The sequence below is a fragment of the Hydra vulgaris genome, chromosome 13 (assembly GCF_038396675.1).
Source record: "Hydra vulgaris chromosome 13, alternate assembly HydraT2T_AEP".
NCBI lineage: Eukaryota > Metazoa > Cnidaria > Hydrozoa > Anthoathecata > Hydridae > Hydra > Hydra vulgaris.
The window spans coordinates 33,689,628-33,715,296 of NC_088932.1; the positions used below are offsets into that span (position 1 = coordinate 33,689,628).

General features: G+C 25.9%; 1 protein-coding gene across 2 annotated transcripts in view; it reads right to left on the reverse strand.

Annotated features, from left to right (window-relative positions):
* Positions 1–1,710: 1,710 nt before the first annotated feature.
* Positions 1,711–25,669, reverse strand: part of LOC100203888 (tetratricopeptide repeat protein 37) — an 85,536-nt gene continuing 61,577 nt past the window's right edge. For both annotated transcript variants that reach the window (XM_065816935.1, XM_065816936.1), the window contains 28 exons: positions 25,159–25,243; positions 23,864–23,895; positions 23,178–23,278; positions 18,309–18,411; positions 17,831–17,923; positions 17,569–17,658; positions 17,342–17,426; positions 17,203–17,250; positions 16,914–17,028; positions 16,072–16,133; positions 15,908–15,964; positions 15,756–15,824; positions 15,600–15,674; positions 15,329–15,494; positions 11,948–12,041; positions 10,337–10,423; positions 10,117–10,241; positions 9,921–10,044; positions 9,056–9,174; positions 8,763–8,821; positions 8,331–8,377; positions 7,929–8,001; positions 7,667–7,714; positions 4,687–4,897; positions 4,166–4,497; positions 2,428–2,625; positions 2,275–2,351; positions 1,711–2,202 (listed from right to left, as the gene is read on the reverse strand). In XM_065816935.1, the coding sequence (XP_065673007.1) occupies positions 2,112–2,202; positions 2,275–2,351; positions 2,428–2,625; positions 4,166–4,497; positions 4,687–4,897; positions 7,667–7,714; positions 7,929–8,001; positions 8,331–8,377; positions 8,763–8,821; positions 9,056–9,174; positions 9,921–10,044; positions 10,117–10,241; positions 10,337–10,423; positions 11,948–12,041; positions 15,329–15,494; positions 15,600–15,674; positions 15,756–15,824; positions 15,908–15,964; positions 16,072–16,133; positions 16,914–17,028; positions 17,203–17,250; positions 17,342–17,426; positions 17,569–17,658; positions 17,831–17,923; positions 18,309–18,411; positions 23,178–23,278; positions 23,864–23,895; positions 25,159–25,243 (2,866 nt within the window). In that variant the 3' untranslated portion in view covers positions 1,711–2,111. The remainder of the gene's footprint in view (positions 2,203–2,274; positions 2,352–2,427; positions 2,626–4,165; positions 4,498–4,686; positions 4,898–7,666; positions 7,715–7,928; positions 8,002–8,330; positions 8,378–8,762; positions 8,822–9,055; positions 9,175–9,920; positions 10,045–10,116; positions 10,242–10,336; positions 10,424–11,947; positions 12,042–15,328; positions 15,495–15,599; positions 15,675–15,755; positions 15,825–15,907; positions 15,965–16,071; positions 16,134–16,913; positions 17,029–17,202; positions 17,251–17,341; positions 17,427–17,568; positions 17,659–17,830; positions 17,924–18,308; positions 18,412–23,177; positions 23,279–23,863; positions 23,896–25,158; positions 25,244–25,669) is intronic.

Genomic DNA, 25,669 nt, shown 5'->3' on the forward strand with positions numbered 1-25,669 from the left:
CATAGAAGTAATTAAATGAGAAATATGAAATTACGAAACGAAATATAATTATAATATAAAAAATTGTGTTTATTTTTATGATTGTCATTTTGCATAAAATTCTGACAGAAATAATTTAATTTCAAAAGCTTTAAAAAAAGTTTATTTTGAAACTGTTTCAAAAATAACCGGTTGCCTAAAGCGAAACATCGCTATAACAAATTGACAATGAAAGATTTTCTAATTGGTTAGTGGTCATTAGTTGTTATTGGGGTAGTATCCCAAGAAATATAAAATTTTATTAGAACTATTGTAGATTTTTTTTCCTTTTTACATATTAGACATTTACATATAAAAATAGGACGCGGAAAGCATTGTCGTGCAGAAAAACGAGAACTGGTCTGAAAGTTGATACCAGCTGGGAAATAGAGAAGTTGGTCATTTAGTTGAGTGTTCCAATAAAATGATAAGAAATGCCATGAAATTTCAAGAAAAGCCGGAAACACGTGGTCAAAAACGTTCTATTTCAACATTGCTGGCCAATCGCTTAGTCCACAGGCTAAAAAGGAACCTTTTAAAACAGCTACCGAGCTGAAAAAGGACTTTAACATCGATGCAACAGTACAAACAGTTCGGAGTTGTCTGCGAGTTAATGGATTAAAAGCCTGTAGCCCCAGAAAAGTTCCACTTCTAAGTGCCAGACATGTTGTAAAGCGTATTGTGTTTGCTAAAAAACACTCATATTGGCAGCTCAAAAAAATGGAGGAATGTTTTATGGACAGACGAAAGTAAGATTGTGCTTTATGGTGGAAAAGGATCTCGGGCGTATGTCAGAAGACCGCCGAATGCAGCACACAATCCAAAATATACCATCAAAACTATTAAACATGGAGGTTGTAGTATAATGATATGGGCATGCTTTTCTTATTACGGAGTAGGGCCTATTCATAACATTACTACTATTATGGACCAACACGTTTATGTTCATATATTGGATAAAGTGATGTTGTCGTATGCAGAGTATGAAATGCCGTTGTCCTGGGTGTTCCAACAGAACAATGACCCAAATCACTCTAGCAAGAAGGCAAAGAAATGGTTTGAGGAGCATAAAGTGAACGTTATGGAGTGATCGCCATAGTCGCCAGATCTTAACCCAATCGAGAATTCGTGGGCTGACGTAAAGGAGGTGGTTGCTGCTGCCTAACCCACCACGAAGGAATCACTTTGGAACGTAGTTGAGGAGACATAGAGCGAAATTCCGCTGAAGCGATGTCAGGACTTGGTTAACTCGATGCCAAGACGTTGTGTAGCCGTCATTGCCAATAAAGGTCACGCTACAAAATACTAACATGTTAAGAAATAACTAATATTTATTGTAAAATGTTCAAAACAATTGATCTCATAATATTTCTTTATTTTAAAGTACACATTAAAGCTGTGGTGCTATTATTTTTTTCGCGTTTTATTTGACTTTTTGTTAAATAAATGAATACTATATATTAAAACTTGTATATTTTTTTTTTATAAAAATTATAAGCCATTTTACTTTTAAATATGTATTTAAAAGATTTTCAAACTATCAAAAATAGTTAAAAATTCTAATTTCAACCAGCTTTTGGTTGTGGTGCTATTTTATTTTTCGCAGCTGTATGTGCCTAAGTATGGGGGAAGGGGATACCCAAAAACGTAGAAATGCGTATAATGGGGAGGAAGCGTTAAAGACTGTGAGTATTCGAGGTTTGACTATTTGCATTCCATAACTTACAGCAATTATATTAAATTATATAACATAAAATCTTAAAGGCATACAACATTTTTAATAAATATCAAAAGATTGCTTGTAATCCACACTAAGATCTTTGGTGTTTTTTCCTTTAAACTAACTGTTTATCTCGCAGACCAGATATTTTAAGGAATTATCTTGGTTGTTTAAACTAATAACCGACTTCGCGGAATATGATGCTTTTGTTAAAATAATAATAGACTTTTTTTGTTAATAAAAAATATTATCATACCAATTTATGTTAAATCAAACTCCTCTTATCAAGGATTCCAAGTTTTTATTTTACAAAATTATAGGGCCATTTATATTATTAAAAACCGAATAAAGAATTGCATATGATACAAAAATACTAACTCCACACAATCGACAGGCGTTGTTGCGTTTCTTTTATAAACTTGTCTTCAATGGACGTCAACTTTTGCACATACTTTAATGCGGCCCTTAAAGAAAAAAGTTCATAAAAAGTAAAAATAACAATGAACCATTAAAAAATAACATAAAAATAAACTTACTTCTTATTTCCCTGCATGTAGAAAAGCATTGCTCGAGAAAAAATTACATGTGGATCAACTTCGGTAAGCTTTAGCAACTTAAAATAAATGACAAAGTGTTAGAAAAATGACAAAGAGCAATAACAAAAACAATTCAAAACCAAAAAACGATACCTCATCAACAGTTTGCTGAGCACGATTCAACCAATCGATATCTTTAGAAATATAAAACGTCTGAAGAGCAAGCAAACACATGTTAAGAAAAGTTGACAAGTTTGAACAGTTGTGTCGTAAATTGAGTTTGATGATTTCATGGTAGCATAACTCGGCCCCAAGTGGCATTCGATAAAATTTGTACAAATGTGAAAGAAACTGAAAGAAGAAGCATACAACTTTAAAATTTTGTAATCATATTCATAACAGCAAATAAGATCTTAAAAACTTTTCAATTTTTGCGCTTATACTTAATAGCGCGAAAAATGAAAAATTAAATAACTCGAATCAGCTCAATAATTTTAAACTGACACTTTTTAGTTTAAACTTTATTTAATTTAAACATTTGTAAAAAAGCCTCAAGTTTATCATCAAACGTTAAAAAAAGTTTATCATCAAACATTAAAAAAAATTTTAAAAGAATCATTTGGGTTTTTTTTTTTTTGATTACTTAGACTATTCTTCTTTCGAACCATTAAAGTGCAATAAGATGATTAATGGCGATGGTGTGATGAGGATATGGTGTTGATAACGTCATGACGAATGCTGGGTTTTAAATAAATTGGAATCAATTAAGGATTGGCGCGGTCTACTTTTCAAGACCCGAGCTTAACTGGAAGACGAATTTAGATCATATACGTACACCAAATTTAAAACTGGAAGACAAATTTAGGCCACATGTGTACCCCGAATTTAACTGAAAGACGAACACATTTAGTTGAAATTTTATAAAAACAATGAAAGCACATTTTTGAATAATCATTTTTTATAAACCAAAGTAAATACTTTTTAGGTCGTGATTAACCATATTTCAAAAAATGATGAAATCCAACAAAATAACAATTTGTAAAAATGCAGTAATGAGAATTTAAGTTGGAACTTTACTTTTATATACAACTCTTAATGGTTTAAATAAACAAATATGAACAAATGAACATTAACAACGTTCATTGAAAAATTTCAAAATCAATTTTATAATTGATATTCGAATAATAATAATCAATTTTAAAGGAAAAAGATTGTGAAGAATATTATGTTAAATATTCACCTGTTTTTTACCTTAATAATTTTTTGAAAGCGATGAAAAAGATCTAACAAGTGATGAATAGATTTTGTGCATAAAGAAAACTTTTTGGTTAATGACTCTGTTAGACTAATCTAATTCTAATTTCTTTTTCTTTTTGTAACTGAAATCATATTCCCAAGGCCGAGTGGGCCACGAAGTTAACTTCACCTTTCTGTAAATGTAATCCGAATTTTAACAAATATTCGACAATTCTTAGTGTCAATTTTATATCTGATTTAATTTGTTTGTCTTAATTAAACAATATAAACCAGTTGTTAATTATTTTTAAAAAAGAAATTATATAAAAATATTGTAGCGTCATTTTTAATTTGTATTGTTACGGAAACCTAATTATAATATAGGATATTATATGAGACTGAGGACGTAACAGTTTAAATATAAAAACGTTTTATACGGAATTTTTCAAGAACCTAAAACCTATTTTAGTATGTATTTATGTATATGTATGTATGTATGTATGTATGTATGCATGTATGTATGTATGCATGCATGTATGTATGTATGTATGTATGTATGTATGTATGTATGTATGTATGTATGTATGTATGTATGTATGTATGTATGTATGTATGTATGTATATAATCAAGTCTTTTAATAAATGTAAACCTTACTTTCCACCGCCATAGTTCAGCATTTTGCGTAACTGTCGACAAGTAGCGTATATTTTCTAGACCAGATTGGTTGTCGCTTCCTGGTTTTACTTGCAACAGACTCACACCTTTTAAAAATATAAAATCTTCAGAAAGATTTTTATCATTACTTATGGAGGATATCACTTGGTTGCAGAATGACTGCGCGAGCAAAACATCACCATAATATATATGCGAGACGATAAAAAGTTTCATTAACCAATAGTATAGTCGCGTCATAGTTGCACGCATTTTAGTTTCATCAAAACGATTATGGATTGTTCTAAATTGCATTGATTGATTGATTTCATCCACTAAAAACAAGCGTTTATATAATTTGTAACTTTAACTTACACTCATATATATATATATATATATATATATATATATATATATATATATATATATATATATATATATATATATATATATATATATATATATATATATATATATATATATATATATATATATAAAACTCCTATAATGAATTAAAAAGTTACCTTTAGTTAATGCAAGATGCGCTAACCCTGTAACTAACGTTTTGTGATTATGACTTTCATATGACGCACAAAGTGAAAAACAAGTTGAAGCTAACAACGCCCAACTCTCTGGTTGATGAGGGTAACTGTGGACATATCTTTTTACTGCATTTAATGAAACATTATTGCGCGGAAAAACCAGTGAAACCAAAGCTTGCAACATCGAAGTCATCTGTAAAAATGAATGCAAAATTAAATAAAGATTAAAAACAATTCATGTGTATATATGATTTATGTACATAAATTATGTTTATAAACATAATTTGTTTTATACACATTTATTATGTTTATTTACAAACATAAATTATTTGACATTGTAACCATTTAACGAATGACAACGTAACTTTGTTAATATCTCAATAAGATATAACTAAAACAGTAGTTATAGGAGAATTTGCTTGATGAACACAGATTGCAATTTCTTGGACATAATTATGTTAACAAAATAGGTTTTTAAAAGCAACAAAAACATCTTTAAAGTCGCAAAAAGTTGGCGGTAAATCTAAAAATCCTATCGAATGTCAGTCAGAACTTTTTTGTTTGTTTGTTTGTGAAAAATTCAATTGAGAATTCAGATGAATAATAAATAAAACAAAAATAATTTATTTACAAAAAAATATAAAGATTTAAATTAAATTTAAACAATGCCATTAAAAATCATTGTGATATTCAGTTAAACACCAACTTGGATGGCGTCCATATTTAAAATCTTTGTTTAATACGTGGTCTATGTTGTACAGCAAGTGCACAATTACCTCCCATTATTGTATTTTTTGCCGCAGCTACAATTTTTCCAAATGCTGCAATTTTACAATCCCAGCATCAAATATAGGTAAAATGCGAATCACATTTTTAATGTTACTTTTAATTTTGGACCAGATTGTTTCCACTGGGTTTAACATTATACTGTAGGGTACTAAACATAACAACTGAATTTTTAAATACCCTTTCCAAACTTGTCTGTTACAACGACCAAACCATCTAAACGATTTCCAGATGTAACCCACTGGTGAAACATAGTCAACATCAATTGGTTACAAGAATTTGCATCATATGATCCTCTGCAAGTTTCTACCATGACTGCATTTGTTGTCGATATAGCTGGAATCAAACGCATGTTTGCACCTTTTGAAGTATTTTCATTATTGCTCTTCTTCCTTGTTTGACATGTCCTTGCGTTTTCTACAAAAAGGTTAAAAGTTGTTTCATGCAATTAAACTACCTGATGACCATTTGTTCATATTCAGCTCATTTTTAATTGTTTTTAATACTATTCATTGTGCTCCTTGTGCACTTTTTTAATGAAAACAATCTGCTTTCAAGGTAATTGGCGATTGTTGTTGCGGTGATGTTTATATTAAATTATCCTAATATTTTTGTTTTGATGGCCACCAATGCCTATTAAAAGTCACTTTTAATCCATGTTAGCATTTCTTGGATTTGATCCTCAGCTTATTTTTTTAGTTTAAAGCCACCTTTTGTGATAAAACTTGAATTTCTGCTGTGAACCCAATTATAAGCTGTCTTATATACTTGACACCTAAAGTTTGTGAACTGCAAATTTGGTGAAATAAATACTGACACAAATTCAATTTAATAACAGACTTCAGGGTCATAGTTTATTGCCAAATAACACAATAATCTTTGAATTCCATTTTCATTGCTAATGTATACAAATGCTTAATTTGATATTATTAGCTTATTCAAATTCATGTTCCAGAAGACCTTTTATAAAGACCTATAAGCTTACGTGGTGAATTTGCAATTACAAACGTATTCTCATTTACATATTACAACTTCTTAATTACAATTTATGAATTCTTAATTACATATTGCAATTTTTTAATTAAATTTTGAGTTTCTCAATTAAATTTTACGATTTCTTAACTACATGTTGCGATTCTTAATTACATATTACAATATCTAAACTACATGTTGTGTTTCTCAATTATATATTTCAGTTTCTTAATTACAATTTTTATGTTCTCCATTACATATTAAAAAGGTGTAGCTAGATATTTTATGGTATAAGGTAAATTATCAATAAAAAAAATTTTTTTTTTTTGATAAAATGAATTCCTTTTATCACAGAGTTCAACATCATTGTCTTTTTTACAAGAAAATCCACAATATCTTTAATGCAAATTGAAACTGCATTTTCCTATTCTTTATTTAAAATAAGTATTTAAACTAAATCTTCCAAAATAAGCCACCGATGGAATTGACTCTAAATTAAACCTTTGAACAAAAATTAAACCTTAAAAAAACAACATAGGTTGCACGTGAGTTCTAAGAACTTAATGAACCAACATTTTTCTAGCAATCAAAGCTCTTCTTTTTTCCTTTTTTTTTTTACAGCATTTTTTTTATTTGGCCTGTTGTAAAAGTCCCACTTAATAAGCATTAGTTTTTCCCATTTAATAAACTTCTTATACTATACTCAAAAAAGATTTATGAGTCAATTTGAAAATCAAAAAGATTTATGATTCAGACTTTTGAGTGCGTATGTCTATTACTTCTAACTACAGGATTTTTAAGATCATGTCGAATATGATTTTGTCTCATTCAATAAGAGTTCGGTTTATAAATGTTTTCCTCCGAATAATATTTTTTTGACATCTTTCTTTTGTTCAAGTCACAATTCATTGGTATTTTTTTTCAATTCATCAGAAAACTTATTTTTTTTTAAAAGTTTAGAACTTACTTCCCTCTTCAAAATGTAAATGGCTTTAAACTAAGCATAGTCATAAAAACCAAAATAACAAAAAAACAAAACCAAAAAATGTAAAAAATATTACAAAAAATATATAATCATGAAAATATTTAAATACCACTATATTAAACTATAATATTAAATAACTTTAAGCAAAAAATTTTCTGTTACAAATGTAGCAACTAGTGTGCTTTAAAAGTAACAGTTCTTTTTTTAAAAAAAACTTACATGAGTAGGAGGTAAATTTTCTGTCATTTTTGAGCAATGCTCTGCAAGCTAAAATAAAAAAACTGAAAAGGTTTTAAAAAGTTATAATTGAAACCTCATTTGAAAATTTATTATCGCTAGATTGAATTTTTTGAGTTTTTATTACATTTATTTTATATACATCATCGTATCATTTTATTTTAAAAATGATACTTTGTATTAGAATTTCAAAGTTTCAATTACTAATTTTTTCAACTTGTAAATTTAAAAAAAAAAGTCTTACCAAAGTTTTACTGGGATAATACTGGATCAAAAATGTTGACAGAGAACACCATAAGAATGAGTTCATTGGATGACTAAATAAACAAACAACTTGACTAATTATTTAGCAGAAACGCATAATCATAAATCATATAAATCAAAAAATCATTTCAAAGTTATGACAAGGCAAAACTCATTTCAAAGTTATGTCACATCAAAATTCATTTCAAAGTTATGATACAGCAAAACTCATTTCAAAGTAGTCACACAGTAAAATTCATTTCAAAGATATGACAAAACAAAACTCATTTCAAAGTTATAACTTAGCAAAATTGAACGTATACAAATTGAAACTTGATTGAAGGTCAAGTTACAATAAAAAATTAATCTTCAATTATGAAATGCAAATTAAAAAGTAACAAACCGAATTATTGCCCGAGAAATTTGACGTTGAGCAGGAATTAGCTGCCCCTGAAACAAAAGTGCATTTGTTCATTACCATTCTCATTACTATTATATATATATATATATATATACATATATATATATATATATATATATATATATATATATATATATATATATATATATATATATATATATATATATATATATGTATATATATATTGTATATATGTATATATATATATGTATATATGTATATATTATTGTTTATATATTATTATTATTGTTAATATTATCTTTAATATTAAAATTACATTTCTTAATAAATTTTTTTTTCTTTTGATTTGAAAACAAAACATTTTATGTTAATTAAATAAAATTTCTCAAAAATTTATTTTTAAACTCTTATATAAAATTTACTTTTCATCTGTTAAGAAAAATGCTTTTATACCTGGAATATATAAAAAGTTGACATTAATAATGTTTTCTTGATTTCAAACTTCTCACTATCTAAATTTAAAATGTAAATTCAAAATATTGTAAAGAAAAAAACTTTCATTAATGAGATTAAATCTTCAAGTTGTTGCAAATTCCTAAAGAACTTTGTTGTAAACTGGTAAAAACTTTGTTGCAAATTACTAAAGAGCTTTGTGGCAAACTGGTAAAGAACTTTGCTGCAAATGGCTCTTAACAAAACAAAATAACCATTTGAAAAACATTTCAATAATAAAATATTCCAGTAACCTTGTTTATGCTTTGAGAGTTCAGAAATAGAAACTGTTGCAAGAGTAGCATCACCAAGAAGCAAACCAAGAGAGGCAAGTGCCATTACGCCAAACTCACATGAGTTATCAACCTGAATGCTATAACAATATATTAAAATTTTTTTTTTTTTGAAAAACAAAGTAAAAAAAAAAAAAAGGATAACTTTATTATTAAAAAGAATCAAAATAAACTTTTTATACATTATTTAGATTTATTTTTTAGGTTCAAAACTAAAACTTTTTCTGTGTTTAAAGTTAAACACAGAAAAAATCTCAAAACTACAATGATATTCAAAAATACTCAGCACAATTTACACAATGAAAGTTACGTTTGCTATAGGCTGTTTTCTTGAAGGTTTACATTGGCAAAAATTTACAATCAAACAAAAGAATAAACACTAAATAAATATACTAAATATGTTTTTTTGTATTTAATTTTACTCTTTAATTGTTGTGATCATAATGATAAAGCATTATAGTAAATTATATTCTGCAATGGCTCAATTAGTCAAAGCGGATCCTTTAGTAAACTGACAGAGATTTTAAAGTTTTTAGGGGATTTGGGTGTTAGCTAAATGTTAGGACTATGTAATTCAATAGTAGTCAATTCAAAGGTCCCAAATAATCAGAACAACATTGTGCAATTATGGGATAACAAATTAGTAAAAAGTTATTGTTAACAAAACAAAAAGCAATGCATCATCAACAACTAAAGAGTTGAACTTTTTTAATATTCTGTTTTCATTATTTTATTTTATCCATTAAATGATATTATTTACTTTATTTAAGAGTATATTTATCAAATAATTTTAAATAATTTAATTCTCCTTAATAAATAAGTAAACCTTTTTAAAAACTGTGATTTCGCTGTTTCAACATCCTTTAGTAAATAAAATACTTGTCCAAGAGCAGTATGTATGCATGCCTTTTCGTAGCTATTTGTTGACAGAAATAATGCTTTTTCGTATGCTAAAAAAGAAACAATTATTTAACTTTAGAATAAAATAGGTTAATAAAAAGTTAAAAGGTAACTGGTTTTACTTTCAACACTCTCCTTCCATTTAGAAGTTGCGTAGTAAGCATAAGCAAGCTGGCACAGCTCTAATGAAGAGTTTAAGCTGCAAATTTTGTATATTTCTATAGCATCTTCAAATTTCAATAGATTGCTAAAATACAAAAACACAAAAAACTTCCCATTTAAAAATCAAATTTATAAAACTATAGTTTTTCATTGAAAAAAACCTTCATCTCATAGAATTACCAGAGAACTCGAGCTTGATTTAGTAGAACATTTCTTAGTTGTTCTGATTGGTCATTTGATGTGGGTTCATTCAAACACAAACGTGCCCTAAAAGAGTAAAATAATGATATTATTTGTAATGTTTATATATATATATATATATATATATATATATATATATATATATACATATATATATATATATATGTATAGCCCTCAAATTTAGGAAAAATAAGGTCAGCAAAAAATTATAGAAGTAAAACTGTTGGCATCTAGTCGGTACACATATTAGAAGCAAGGTCAACATATTGACAACGTCAAAAATTTGACGAACTTGGGAAAATGCAGCATGAAAATGACAAATTATTAAACGTTGGCCTTTGCTTAAAAACTTGGAAAAATGAATACAGCATTTTATAATTTTATCAGGAATTTTATTTTTTAATTTTAAATTTCAATTCACCTCTCCAAGGCTATGAAGGTCACTACAGTCGAGACTACTTAGTTGTGGTTACAAACCTCTCTCAACTATATAACTATGAAACACGAACCTTGACAAACAAGGCTGATGCACAGAGAAATAAGTTGAGTGCAGTACTACCATGGACGTGGTGGGAATCAAACTCGGAGCTGCTTGCTTATGAGGCAAGCGCACTAACACTACACCACTACCGCATTTATTTACCGAATTCAAATAAAACATTTAATGCTAACTTTATTATAATTAACGAAACTTTCATGTTTCTGTTTTTATTTTAATTTTGCTTACTATTTAAACAAAAAGTTGGTATTTAAAAGTTAACAGGTTTTTTTTCCGTTTTTATTTTAATTATTTTATTTAGAATTTAAATAAAAAGTTTGTTTATTTAAAAGTTTTGTTTTTATTATTTTAATTAGTTTATTAAGAATTTCCTAAAGCACTTGTTTTGCAATATTTAATTTATATGAAATAGCAAAAAAAAAATTAGGATTTTAAAATCTGAGGTTAATAAAAAACTGATGACCTCAGACACAGCCAGATTGGGATTGCCAAATACTGACCCTTATTCTGAGGGCTGTATATATATATATATATATATATATATATATATATATATATATATATATATATATATATATATATATATATATATATATATATATATATATATATATGTATATATATATATATATATATATATATATATATATATATATATATATATATATATATATACACACATACATATATCATTTGATTTAGTGTTGTATTAAAATAATACAAAACTCTTGTTCGTTGAACAGTGCTCAATATTTAGGAAATTTATTTTGATTATATATAAATTTCAAAATAGAGCGATTTATAATTATAATTAAAAACGATAAAGAAAAAACTTTTATTATGGAACTTAAGCCATGAAACTTAAAGTTCCATGATAAAAGTTTTTTCTTTATCGTTTTTAGTTATAATTATATATATATATATATATATATATATATATATATATATATATATATATATATATATATATATATATATATATATATATATATATATATATATATATATATATACATATATAAACAAGAAACAGACAGTGCTCAATGTGAGGAGTGATAAGCCATGGCTATAAAGGCTTCAGTTAAAAATACCTTGAATACGCTTCTTCTGCTTGCTTAAATAAACACTCTTGCTCAAGTAACAAACCAAGGGTATTAAAAGCAAATGCATTGTGTTGAATACGATCTATATTAAAAAGAAAATATATATTTTAATATGTTTTTATAAACAAAATATATGAAGTGTTATATATAAATATATTGGGTGTTATCATAGTAGTTTATATTCATGTGTGTGCACAATAACTTTTCGGGCAATTTACTTTATTACTATTTTTAAATTTAAAAATATTTAGAGAGGATTTTAATTACATCACACATTGCCAATAAATATATATAGCCAACTACTAATAATTCTTTTTATTAATTGGTCTCTGCACAGCGGCCTTGTTTGTCAAGGTTGTGTTTCTTAGAGTTATAGAGTTTAGAGAGGGTTGTAACCACAACTAAAGTAGCCTCCTTGACTGTAGTGGCCTTCATGGCCTAGTGTTGATGAACTGAAACAAATTAGGAAAAAAAAAATTAGGGTCCGCTAAAATATCAAAAAAAAAAAAAAAAAGACAAAACTTTTTTTAAAGTTTTAACTTTAAACCATAACACAGTGGTGGTGACAAAACCTACAAAATAAATATTTATTATATTCAAACCATATAATAAAACATATTTGTATTACTCTCATTTTAAACTTTGAAAATTGTTTTGAGTATAATAGTATCTTTTTAAACCACAAAAATCAGCTGCGGTTTCATGTATAATGAAATTTTCTTTTTTTAAAAAAAAGCCTCAAATTTTTATTTTTTATGCATAGCTATAGTAAACAGTAAGTTTTAAAATTTTATGAGCATATGGGATTAGTTTATATATTTAAAATATTTAACACTAAAACTTTTGGAAAAAAAATATAAAGTAAAGATCAGTCTTTATAATACACTTATAATCTGGCTTTAAAATAACGAGGTAAATTTTTAACATTTAATACTTTTATTTTGTACAAAAAGTGTCACATAATTTAAGGAACCTACAAAACCTATATTAAATACTTGATCTAGTACATGTAATATGTATACAACCTATTTGAACTATATACATTGCCCCTAACTTACCCTTTTGTGTTTTATTAACATTTTAAAATAATTTTATTTATTTGTTGTTAACTTAAATTATTTGCTTGAAATGAACTTTTATTTCTCACAAACAAAAATACATATTATTTTGTTTGTTATTTAATTCAATACAAATTGCACTGTTTACCTAATAATTCTTTTGTTTAGTAATAATTTAAAAATTGGTGACATTTAAAGACTGATACGACAAATTTAAGTAGTTTCTAATGATATACCATTCTGAGTTAAAAACTTTAAAATTAAAATTAAAATAAAATTATAATGTAAAAGTTAATAGCTGCAAACAATGATAATACTTATTTTAAATAAATTAATACATAAATTACTTCATGCAACAAAATTGAAACTTAGTTTCAATTTTGTTGCATGAAGTAATTTATGGCTAAAGAAAATATTACTAACATTGTTAGGCTTATTCTTTTTGTTCTGTTACAAGCTTTTTCAAAAGAGCAACACAGTTTTCCTTCTCATTAACTGATGATTTAATGTACCATAGGTGTATTGAAAATCTTGAGCTAGCCAATTTTCATTACTTCTCTCAAAATAAGTATTATCATTGTTTGTGAGTTTAAGTACAAAACTGGCACAAAAGTTTCTGAAATTTGATATAAGAACCATCCATTAAATCTGGTTAGATATATTAATGGTGATATATCGAAGTTATTAATGGTGATATATAAGAATCAACATACCAGCTTCTAAGAAATAGAAATGGTGCTTAAAAAAACGGCTGCCACATATACCCTTTATATAACGGTATAATATATTGGCTTTGTAATACAGGATATAGTTTACAGGATATAGTTTAAAATGTAATACAGGATATAGTTTAAAATGAAAATAGTGACAAATGATGAGTGTCTTTGATTATTTCCATAGTGTCTTTAGAACTCTTTAGAAAAAACATTGTAATATTATTCATCTAGAATGTGCGGCCAATTGATTAAAAATAAAAAAAAAACATTATTATAAATAGAGATGATAAATAATCTACAGACTTATCAAAACGTCGTGGACATATAATAATATCAAAAATAGAGTTTCAAATCTATATATTTATCTATATATTTCAAATCTATTATATAATAGTATTGATAATAGAATTTTAAATCTAGTGATAAATTTTCATTTTTTCTGAAGTGCGCATTTTTATTTTTAAAGTTTGTTGTATCAATTTTTAAGTTTATTCCACCAGAAGAACTTGTTATTAACAACGATTTTAAGAAGTTATAAGATCTGAAATTAAAAAATTATAAATCCACGTTTTTAAAATTTTATAAAGTTTGTTAAATAATTTTTAGTATTAGCAACTATTTAAATAAAATTTATAACAAAAGTAAATATATCTTAATACAAAGTGATTCTTTGGACATATAAAGGGGTTTTAGCTAAAAAAAAGATCAAAATAATTTTGTCCACCATATGTCTAATATCCGGCCCATTCTGCATAAGCTTAATTTTTTTTAAGAACTGTAAAAAACACCTGAGTTCCTAGTATCCTTGTTTTTCTAATTTTCATCACAATTTTTTTAAGCGCTTTTAGTTAGATCACCAGCTTATTTAATATTTGATTGTCTTATTGACAAAACTAATGGGCTTTAATAAATTAGAACTATGCAACCCCTAGTGTGTGTATATAATATGTAAAGTTTGATCAAAATTATTTATATTTTACCAAAATTTTTTTGGTGAACTTTTGTTTTTTATTTGGTTTTGCTAATTAAGCAAAAATTTTAATTATACTAATTGTTGCAATAATTATTTTAATTTAAAGATTAAAGATTGAAATAAAAAGTTTAAAGACTAAAACCTAAACACATAAACATTTAATTATTTTACCCTTCGCAACTTTTAACATTTAATTATTTTACCCTTCACAACTTTAAAATAAAAAATGCTTAAGTGCTTAAAACTTAAAATGATCAAACAATCGTTTGTTGAAATCAGAAATATTAAATAAACAATAAACTTTTTATTATAATCTTATAAATAACATCAAAAACAACAACATTTTTTAAAATAAATACTTTATTTTAGATGGATACAAATTTTTTATACTCATTTAAAAGCTTTTCAAAAAAATTATTTAATACCTAACAATTTTAAATAATAGCTCATATTAATGCTTCTGAAAACACACTGTAATTAATTAAGACAATCTTACTTTGAGCAAGATATGGAGTACCACATATGAAGTACCACATATGGAGTACCACATATGTATTATCAACATGCATGGATTAGTAAATAAATGTTTGAAATACTTATATATTGAAAAAAATCAAATTACCTGTATACTTCATTAAAGCAACAGAAGCATTAGATACAACTTTGCGCATATAGAAAGGAAGATGAGATAAATCAGGTTTTGGAAAAGTACTCAATAAGATAGACTTTTCTTTAATGCTCTCCAATAATTGAATGACAGACTGACCATATGCTGTAGAAGCTTCACACTAAAAATAATTACAATTCAAATAAGAAGAAAATGACGATTAATTTGATAAAACGACAGACAAAATGTATTTAAAAAATTTCTAGCAAAACAAAAACAAACAAACATGAAACTTGAGTTCAAGTGCATGCCTAAACAAATCCATGGCATCAGTATCAGCAATAGTTTCTGCTATGCAAGCCTGTCAAAAAAATATAAAAAACATAGCATTAGAAAAAAAATAAGAAAGACATTTAAGTTAAAAACAAAAAATTTTAAAAACTTGTCCAATCCAAGCTTGCGGAAGTGAGGGATCAGTAGCTTGTGCGCGCTTGAATGCTTCATGAGCAGCCTATTAAGAAAATTTAAATTAACTTTGCACTATAATAAAAACTTTTTTCATTCATTTTAATAATAATTTTTTTCAATACTCACTTGAACTTTATCATGCTTTAGATATAAGACTCCAAGGTTTGCCCAAACAATTGCATCCTGCAAAAATCTTAAAACTATATATCGAATTTATTTTTTCTACAAATATTACACTAACAACAAACTTTACTACGATTTTTTATTTAAGCTGATTTAAACAATCATACCTGATCGTTTAACTGCAATGATTTGATGAATGCATGTTGACTTAAGCCTGCATTATGTTTATCTAGAAAAACAAAGAAGTCAGTTGTATAAGCTAATTAATAATAAAAAAAAAAACAAATGCAACAAATAAAAAAAAAAAAGTTTAACCAAATAATCTATTGAAGTACTTTAGTATGTTTAATACAGACCTCGGAATTAGGAACAAGTTTAAGGAAACAGAACATACATCTAATCAAAGAATAGTTTAAGGTCTGCAATAAATTGCCAACCTTAAGCTATTAGAGGTTGGCGATATTTTGCCGACCTCAAACAATTAGGTTGGCAGTCTTCTTTTTAAACAAAATAAACTGCATATTTTAAGTTTTGAAAAATAACAAACAAAAAAACAATACAAGAAAACTCTCATTATTAAAAGTTGTTAACTAATTAAAACCCTGGGGAATAAAAAGGTAAAGGAACATAAAGATATAAAGATTTGATGATCTATGAGATTTGATGATCTATGTTATATGAGAGAGTTATATATCAAAAAAAAAATTATTATACGCAACATTTAACTGGTACTTATTCAAAATTTTCAATTTTATCAAAAATATACTTGTATATTAACATTTCTAAATAATAAATTATTATTAAATCACTAATTATTCTTAAATTCTAAAATTCTAAAATTACTAAAAGATAACTCTCAGAAATTAAAACTTTTCAGCACTATTGTTAAAGTTTCAGTCATCAACACAAAAAATTCTATTAATGCAAAAAAGAAAACAAAAAAGCCAACAAACAAGAAAACAAAAAAAAAGAAAGATGAATACAAAAAACAATAACTACAATATTATACCATCAATTGCATATCCACATACTTTCTGAACATTACCAGAAAAACCTGTGATGACACCGAGTGTATTCCAAATTGTAGAATTATTGGGATCAAGACTTAAGGCTTTTTTTACTAACTAAAAATGTTATTACATTTGGAAAATATGTTAACTTATAAAATATATTTTAGAAACTTTTTAAATATATTTTATATTTATTTTAACTATTTTTTTAAAATATTTACTTGTAAAATTTTAATTTTTCACTAACTTTTAAAACATTTAGATACTTAATTAAAAAAATATACTTACATCTAAACTTTGTTGCAGACCATCGTTGTTTTCTTGCTCACCAACATACTGAAATATTTGAACATATATTGAACATTGTTTAAGTAAAATTTTTTATTATAAAATATACAATTATGAATACAGATTTTTTAAAACATACAATAAAATAACGATGTGTAATGATAGCCAAGTCATGCCAGTAACTTGCACAATCTTCACGCAACTTCACTGCCGCAGCATAGCATCTACTCACACAAAAAAAAATTGTTTAATAAAGTAACTTAAAAAAAATCTGTACTACAAACAGATTTATTAAAAAAAAAAAAAAAAAAAAAATATATATATATATATATATATATATATATATATATATACAAAAGAATAAACCTTTTAGCTATCATGAGAACATCTTTCTTAGTTGCATGATCACTGATCATAATAACAAGTATCTTTTGGATAAACTCTGGAATAACTAGCCTATTTTTTTATAACATTTAAAAAATTAGTTTTATACTTATAAAAAACCTATTTTACATTTAAAAATTGGGTGTTGTAAGACTATTGGGGGTTTGCGAGTTCAAAAATTGGGAAGGTAAACCTGGTTAACAAACATAAATAATGGTAGAAAGTGCAGCTGTTGTTAACTTACTTGCACCTTTCTTCTTTTACTAAATACAATGCTGAAAGAGCATCCCCTACAGTCTTCCATAAACAACTATAATGTGGCTGTTTCTTTAGTGCACTATAATAAAATGGTTAAAGATAAAAATGTTAAAGATAAATATGTTAAATATAAAAGAGGTTATGTGCATGATTGACTATGTCTAATGACTTAAGAGTAAACAATAAAAAAGAAAAAAAAAATTGCACAGCTTTATTATTATAGCTTCATTATCTACTAGATATAATTGTAAAACTACTCCCCCTCCCCCTGCAAAATAATTGCTAAACTCATGTCCACAATTATTGGATCTCTGAAAAAATTATTATGCAATTAACTGTTTATAATAAACAATTAATTCACAATATGAAATAAGCTTTATATGAAAGAAGTGTAAAGCACAATTATTTGTTAGAAATAATATTATCATATCATATTATTGAAAAATGTTTTTATAAAAACATACATAGATATAGTATCAACAACATTTTGAGCATATTGAACAGCTTGTCCATCAAAGGTATCCCTCAGCATAGCTTCTTCCAAATGAAAATAGGTTAATCCAAGGCCTTGAAAGTAATGTAAAAAAAAAAAAAAATTCTATATTAGTCAAAGTGAAAAATAGTAAAATCAGAAATAATTTTAGAGATCAAAAAATTAAATTACAAAGTTGTTGAATCTGTTAATAAACAAGCAAATAATAAACCCCAGACCTACTTTCAGGGTATATATTCTGCTTCCAAGAAAATTAAAATTAATGAAACTAAATCTAAAAAATCTTAGAAGTTCAAAAAAGATGCGCAATGTTTGTTTTGTTTGATATTTGTTATCCCATGTTTGCTTTGATTAAAACAATCATAGAAATTCAAAAAAGATGCGCCATGTTTGTTTTGATTGAAATAAAAAATAAACAAATTCACTTAATATATTAAACCAATAAAATCCATTCACAAATAAATCTTTTAACATTTTAAGTTTTTAACTATTAATTTTTAGTCTGATTTTAATATACTTATTGATTATATTTATTGCAGTTTTAAAAAAAATTTTTAATTATGATATATAAAACAGGAAATATACAAAAATATACAAAAATAAACTGATATAAGTTTAACAACAATTATAACCATTTTGATAATAAATCATCAAACTCAATCAATCAATGCCCTAACACCCTTATAACATGTTTTTTATCCAACTCTAACACTCCACACACTGACCCTAATAAAATGTGTTTACTACCCAACTTGTCTAATCAACTTCATTTATGACACAATACTCTTAAAAAATGTTTACTTAAAAGTAAATATATAAATTTTAATATTGGAATAACTAAAATTTGATTTTTAAAATTATCATGTTTATTAATAAAAATTTACAATAACTATTCATACAGAAAATTTTTATATTTGATTAACAACATAAACAAAAAACGACAGCCGTTATTCACATTGACTTAACACTTTTTAAATTCTTTTTTGCAAATTGTAAAGCTTAAACTAGAATGACTTTTAAAGAATTTATTTAAAAATATAACTCCATTATCTGCTTCTATTTATCTCTAGTTTTAGCTTATATTTAGATGATTTAATTAAATATCAATAATATCAAATAGAGAATGATATTTATTAAATCTGAATAAATTAAATATAAAATACCAAAAGTTAAAATAATTAAAGATTGCTTATTTAACTATTTATGCAAATTTAATTATTGCATAACTATTTATCCAATAATTTAATAGTTAATATTTTGCACAGTAGAATAATAGTTGTACAGCAGTGTAAATAGTTAATATTTTGCACACATAATTTAATAGTTAATATTGTGGAAAAATTATGTTGTAAAACTATTATTTTATTAATTTATGTCATGGTTCTTTACCTTCAGTCATATTTTATTATCTACTGCCATAGTATTTACATTCTAAATTAAATCTGGTTTATTATTTGTTATTATTTCCGATTATTTATTAACAATTCATAGCAATTTTAATTTAGTTTTCACATTATAAGTTTTAGACCATTAAACAATACTTTTTAGTTGTAAGATATGCTAATGGTTAAAAAATTTATAAATTTTTTTTAAAGAGCAGATCAATGAAATCAAGTTAATTCCTCTATTATATTTTTAAATTTGAATTAAACCCATATTGAAATCAGATTGCTACAAATTTTTCAGCTTTCAATTTAAATTGTGAATGATTTAAAAATAAATGTAAAGCTGCATGAATATAAATTAAATAGCAAAATAAATTAGGCAAAATTTATTTTCTTATTCAAATAATTTCTAAAATCTTATTTGCAGTTTTTCAATCTTACAAATAAAAAAAATAACAGGAGAATTCAAAGAAATTTTGAAAATAAACTACTTGAAATCATTTGTAAATCAAACTCGCTTTATATCTCTATACTTTGTACTTTATCTTTTATACAAATGTTATTTCGTTTAATTTTTAATACAAATGTTATTTGAATCAATTGCTTGTAAATTGCTTTTATTTTATATATATATATATATATATATATATATATATATATATATATATTATATACAAAAAAATATATACATAAAAGTTTTGAAGTTGTTGTAATTTGTGTTGAAAAATAGTAAGTGACTGGGGCCCTGGCTCCGGCTAAAAAAGAGACTTTTTGCAAACCCAGCCCCAGCAAAATTATAAGGTTTAGCAGGGGTTGATAGCCAGAGGGGTTTTGTACTTACATTTACTATTTATTATATACTAGCATATATTTATATATTTTTAAACTTTAATTACTTTCAACAAGATTGCAAGCAACCACTATTAAGTTATGAGTTACTATAAAATAGAGGATAGATTAAAAAGCTAGGAAATGATTAACTGAAGACTTAAAAAGTTGTAGGTTGTATTAAAAAGGAAAACATGAAGATGGGGAAGAGTTATAATGCTTTTTTTGATTTGCAAGGAAAAAAACTGGATTAATAAAAGTTTTTATAGCATGAAGGGACAGATACAGTAAAAGAATGCAACTTGTTGAATAAGAAGTCAACTAAGAATGAGTTTTGGTTTATCGTAATAGAGATAACAGCTTATTTGAGCATTGATAATCATAGTATTTGTAGAAAAATGTTAGACTTACTTTAGTTAATGACATTGTTGAAGACTAACTAAAAGTCTCTAGAACCTAACATCTGATATAAGATACAAGATTTAGTAAACTGAGAATAACAGAGCTTAACATCAACTTGTTTCTCCGCGCAGCGGCCTTGTTCATCAAGGTTCGTGTTTCGGAGTTATAGAGTTGAGAGAGGGTTATAACCACAATTAAGTAGCCTCGTCATGTGTAGTGGCCTTCTGGGCCTTGGGGAGATGAATTAAAAAAAAAAAGTCAAGACCTTTTTATATTGGCTTCTTGGAATATTATAAGGACATTTGTTCTTAAGAGAGATGTTCTTGTAAAAAAGATGAAATAAATGATTAATAAAGCAACTGCTCAAGATGGCGAAAAATATGGAGTAGAATGAGGTTTGACTTAAAATTGAAGAGTAGGTATAAAAGATTCCAAACTTTTAGTCCAGAAGGAATAAAAGCTTCTGAGATGCGCGTTATGCATACATATTATGGACATAAACATATATGTTCGCTATTTATTTAGATGCTGGCATACAATATCCTTTCCTATTTATATAAACTTTAGTATTTATATGGTCCAGTATTTGCTGAAAGAGAAGATGATGATGACGATGAAGATGATGGTAATGATGATTATGATGATTATGTTGATCACAATGATGTTTATATATGCATATATATATACAAAATATAACATGAATTTTGAATTAAAAAATATACTTCAGGGTGTATAAATGTTTACGCAGCCCCGGTCACAAACCTGGCCCTGTGCCCGGCCCTGGACAAATATCAACCCCGGTCATTTACTACTTTCAAGATGCGCTTTGTGCATACATATTGGGTATAAACATATATGTTTGATATTTATTTAGATGCTGGAAAAAATATCCTTTCATATTTATATGAAAGATGATCAGATGGATGTGTGGTGTGACTCTAACAAGACAAGAAAAGGAGGCATAGTCTTAGACAGATTAGAAAAAAACATCTTATCAGACAGTTTTTTAGAGAAGAATAAAGTGATTTAGGTATCAACATGTAAAGAGGTAGCAGAGTTCAGGAGAAAATCGTAGTGGTAGAAGTAAGAAAACTTGAAGAGAGTACCTATATTGTATGAATGAGGTTTAGTTAAGGAAAGAAAATTTCTCTAGATTGTTTATATTAGAGAAACAGCAAAAATAGAGGAAGGCTATAGCCAAATGATGATGATGATGATGATAATGATGATCATGATCATGATGGTAATTATGATTATAATGATCATGTTGATCATAGTGATGTTTATATATACAAAATATAATGAATTTTGAATAAAAAAATATACTTTTGGATGTAAAATTGTTTATGCAACCCCAATCACAAACCCAGCCTCGGCCCCAGCCCCAGCCTTGACTATGTTTTATCATACCCACCCCCGGCCCTGGTCAAGTATCAATCCTGGTCACTTACTATTGGAAAACCTGCCCATACTAAATATACATAACCAACTTTGCTCCATGCTTTATCCAGATTCAAGCCATAAACTTTTAACTTTAATAAATTTTTACATTTGCACAAAGTCTCATAAATCACTGGGTTATTTCTGTTTAGAATAAACCAAATTATTATTAAAATTGCTTAAACACTTTAAGCCACTTAAAGGGAAAGCAGAAAAACACTTTAAATGTACACATAAAATCTCTGTTGAGCAGCCTTGCACTCCTTATTAATCTAATAAGCTGGAGTAGATGTAAATATGTGTTAAATTATTTCCTGTTTGTTTCCATTTGATGATGAATGCTTCCTAACAGCTCTTACATGTTTCTTCTTTGATTCGTGAAAATTTCAATAGTCATATGCTTGGCCTGGCATATACAATTCACTTATTTATCCGACTTACAATTCACTTATTTACAATTCACTTACAATTCACTTATATCCGACTTACAATTCACTTATTCATCAGACTGAATGACTTGGCTCATGCTAAAATACTTCAGTTAAAATACTTCAGTTAAACTACACTACCGTTAAAATACTTCAGGATTTCCCAGCTAAAATGCTACAGGATTACTCAGAAAATGTACAAAAGAACTCCTTAGTTAAAGTACTTCAGGATTCTTTTATGAATACTCAGGCAACTTTATGGACATATTAAATAACTTCAAAATTTACAGAGAGTGAATGAATAAAAAAAAAAAAATAAAACCATAAAAAAATTTATAAAACAAACTAAACTTTTACCTAAAAGTGCAGGAACATAATCAGGATGACTTTCTAGCAACTCTTTATATGCAGTAATTGCTTCCTTATCCATACTCAACATTTGATTTACTTTGGCAACCCTTGTATAATAATAAAGATATTACATAGAATGTCATTTATTTAAAATCTTTTGTTGTTACTATAAACATTAACTGAAGAATTTTTTTATTTAAAACTAAAAAAATTAAAAAATATTTTTTACCAACGGTTTTATAAATCCTGTATATAAAGATAGAAATCAAAGTATTGTGAACTATAAGCAGATCTTGAACATATGAGTTGCGTAAGAGATTTAAGACAAGAGAGTGGAAGCTAATTATGTTTGCAATCCATATTATATTCAACAGAAATGTTATGTATTTATAATATATAAATAATGTAAATATATCTATATTCAAAAGAAATGCATAATAGTTAAGTTAGTTTGAATGATATAAACACAAAAAATTTTTAAATTACATAGTCTAGTAATATTACTTTTGAGGCACATACAACCACGACAAAAAATAACCACACAAACACACACACACAAAATCTCTATATACTAACAAAATAACAATTCATAATCAAGAATAACTTTATGCCATAAATAATTGCATTCATTATAGTTTTCTTTTGTATAGCTACATTTACTAGTGACTTGTAAAAAAATAAAAGTAACTTACATGTACTTCGAGTATACAGAAGACTCGTCTAACTGAAAAAAAACAAAAAAAAACTTTAGATTAAGTATGATACACAGTAGGATATAGTATGTTATAAGTAGTATACAGTATGCTGTATACTATTTATAACTATTTAGCTATAAATAGAAATAGAAGAATGTTATAAATAGTATACAGTATAATACACAAATAAATATGCAGTATGTATACATACACAAATAATTGCGCATATAAAGTAATTTGATTACCATTTTATGTTTATTTTTTATAAGAATATCATTTTACACATCTGATAATTAAAATAAACTTTAAGGGTCGAAAACATTTTCTTTTAAAGCATAAAACATTGTGCTATGTTAAAACATTAACACAAATTGCATGAATGTAAAAAACAATTGTAAAAGTAAGAATTATAGCACTAATATTAAGTAATACAAAATAATAACACAATAATAAATAGTAACACAAATTAATAACACAATAATAAATAATAAGACAAAATAATAACACAATAATTAAAATAACACAAAATAATAACATTATAATAATAATAACACAAAATAATAACAGTAATAAATAATAAATACATAAACTTTATAAACTATCATTAACATAATTTTTTTCAAGGCACTTTTTTTAAATCTGGTTTATGTAAACATAAATATTCTATAATATAAATATTCACTCATAACTTATTTGGCTCCTTAAGAGCATGCTAAAAAAAAAACAATAAAATATGACACAAAATATCTTGCATAGAGTACCTAAAACCCTTAGTATTTCTTAAGTTTTCTAATAAAAATAATCAAATTATTTTATTAATTACAACATAAGCAACCTACTGAAGAATAAAGTAATAAACGCATTGTTGCTAAAAAATAAACTTAACTTCAACTTAATTGTTTTGGACTTCTAAAAAAATGTGGTTAATTTTTCTTATTTATAAAACAATGTGGTCTATGTTTTTTATTTATAAAACAATGAGATTTATGTTTTTATTTTAAACATATTTTTTTTTACAATAAAAACAACAATTTAATAATCTAACAACAAGACTCAGCAAAAAGCATAACAACATAATGATATAATGGCATAGTTTATTTTCAGCAATGGGTGCAACAATATTGCTGAGATTTTTCAATTGTTTTATATGTATGGATTAGCTTTTTGGTATGGATTTGCAACAGTTTTTCTAACATATTATGAAATTTTACAGCTTTGGATTTAAAATGCTAAATGTAATAACAACAAGTGTTAAAATATATAAAAATTTGAATTTGTTGAAATAACATTACCTGAAGTGATTTTTTGAATGACTTTAAAGCAGATATATAACTCCCTTTGTTAAAATAAGCTTCTGCAAGACATTCCCAATAATGGCTAAAAATAATCACAAATAATAAATGAAAAAACAATGGCAAAACTAGACTAAAACATAAAAAAAAGAGAATACTCTTAAGTGAAATATTTAAATATGTAATATTTGAAATATTTAATCTTAAATATACAAAAAATACTCTAATAAAATTTTTATTCTAACAAATTTTTGAACTAAAATTTGTCACTTAAATTTCAGTTCAGGGGTATAAGAGTATTATATTTAAATATACAGCAAGTCTGAATCAGCCAACCATACCACCTGGCTACCTGATACAAAATTCTCAGCTTGTCTATAAATAAACATTGTATATTATACAATGTAGAAAAGTTATTTATAAGATTATTATGTTAAAAAGGTTACAAAAAGGGTTACAAAAAGTGACTCAACCAATTAATTTCATTTACAAACAAGAAAAAATATATATT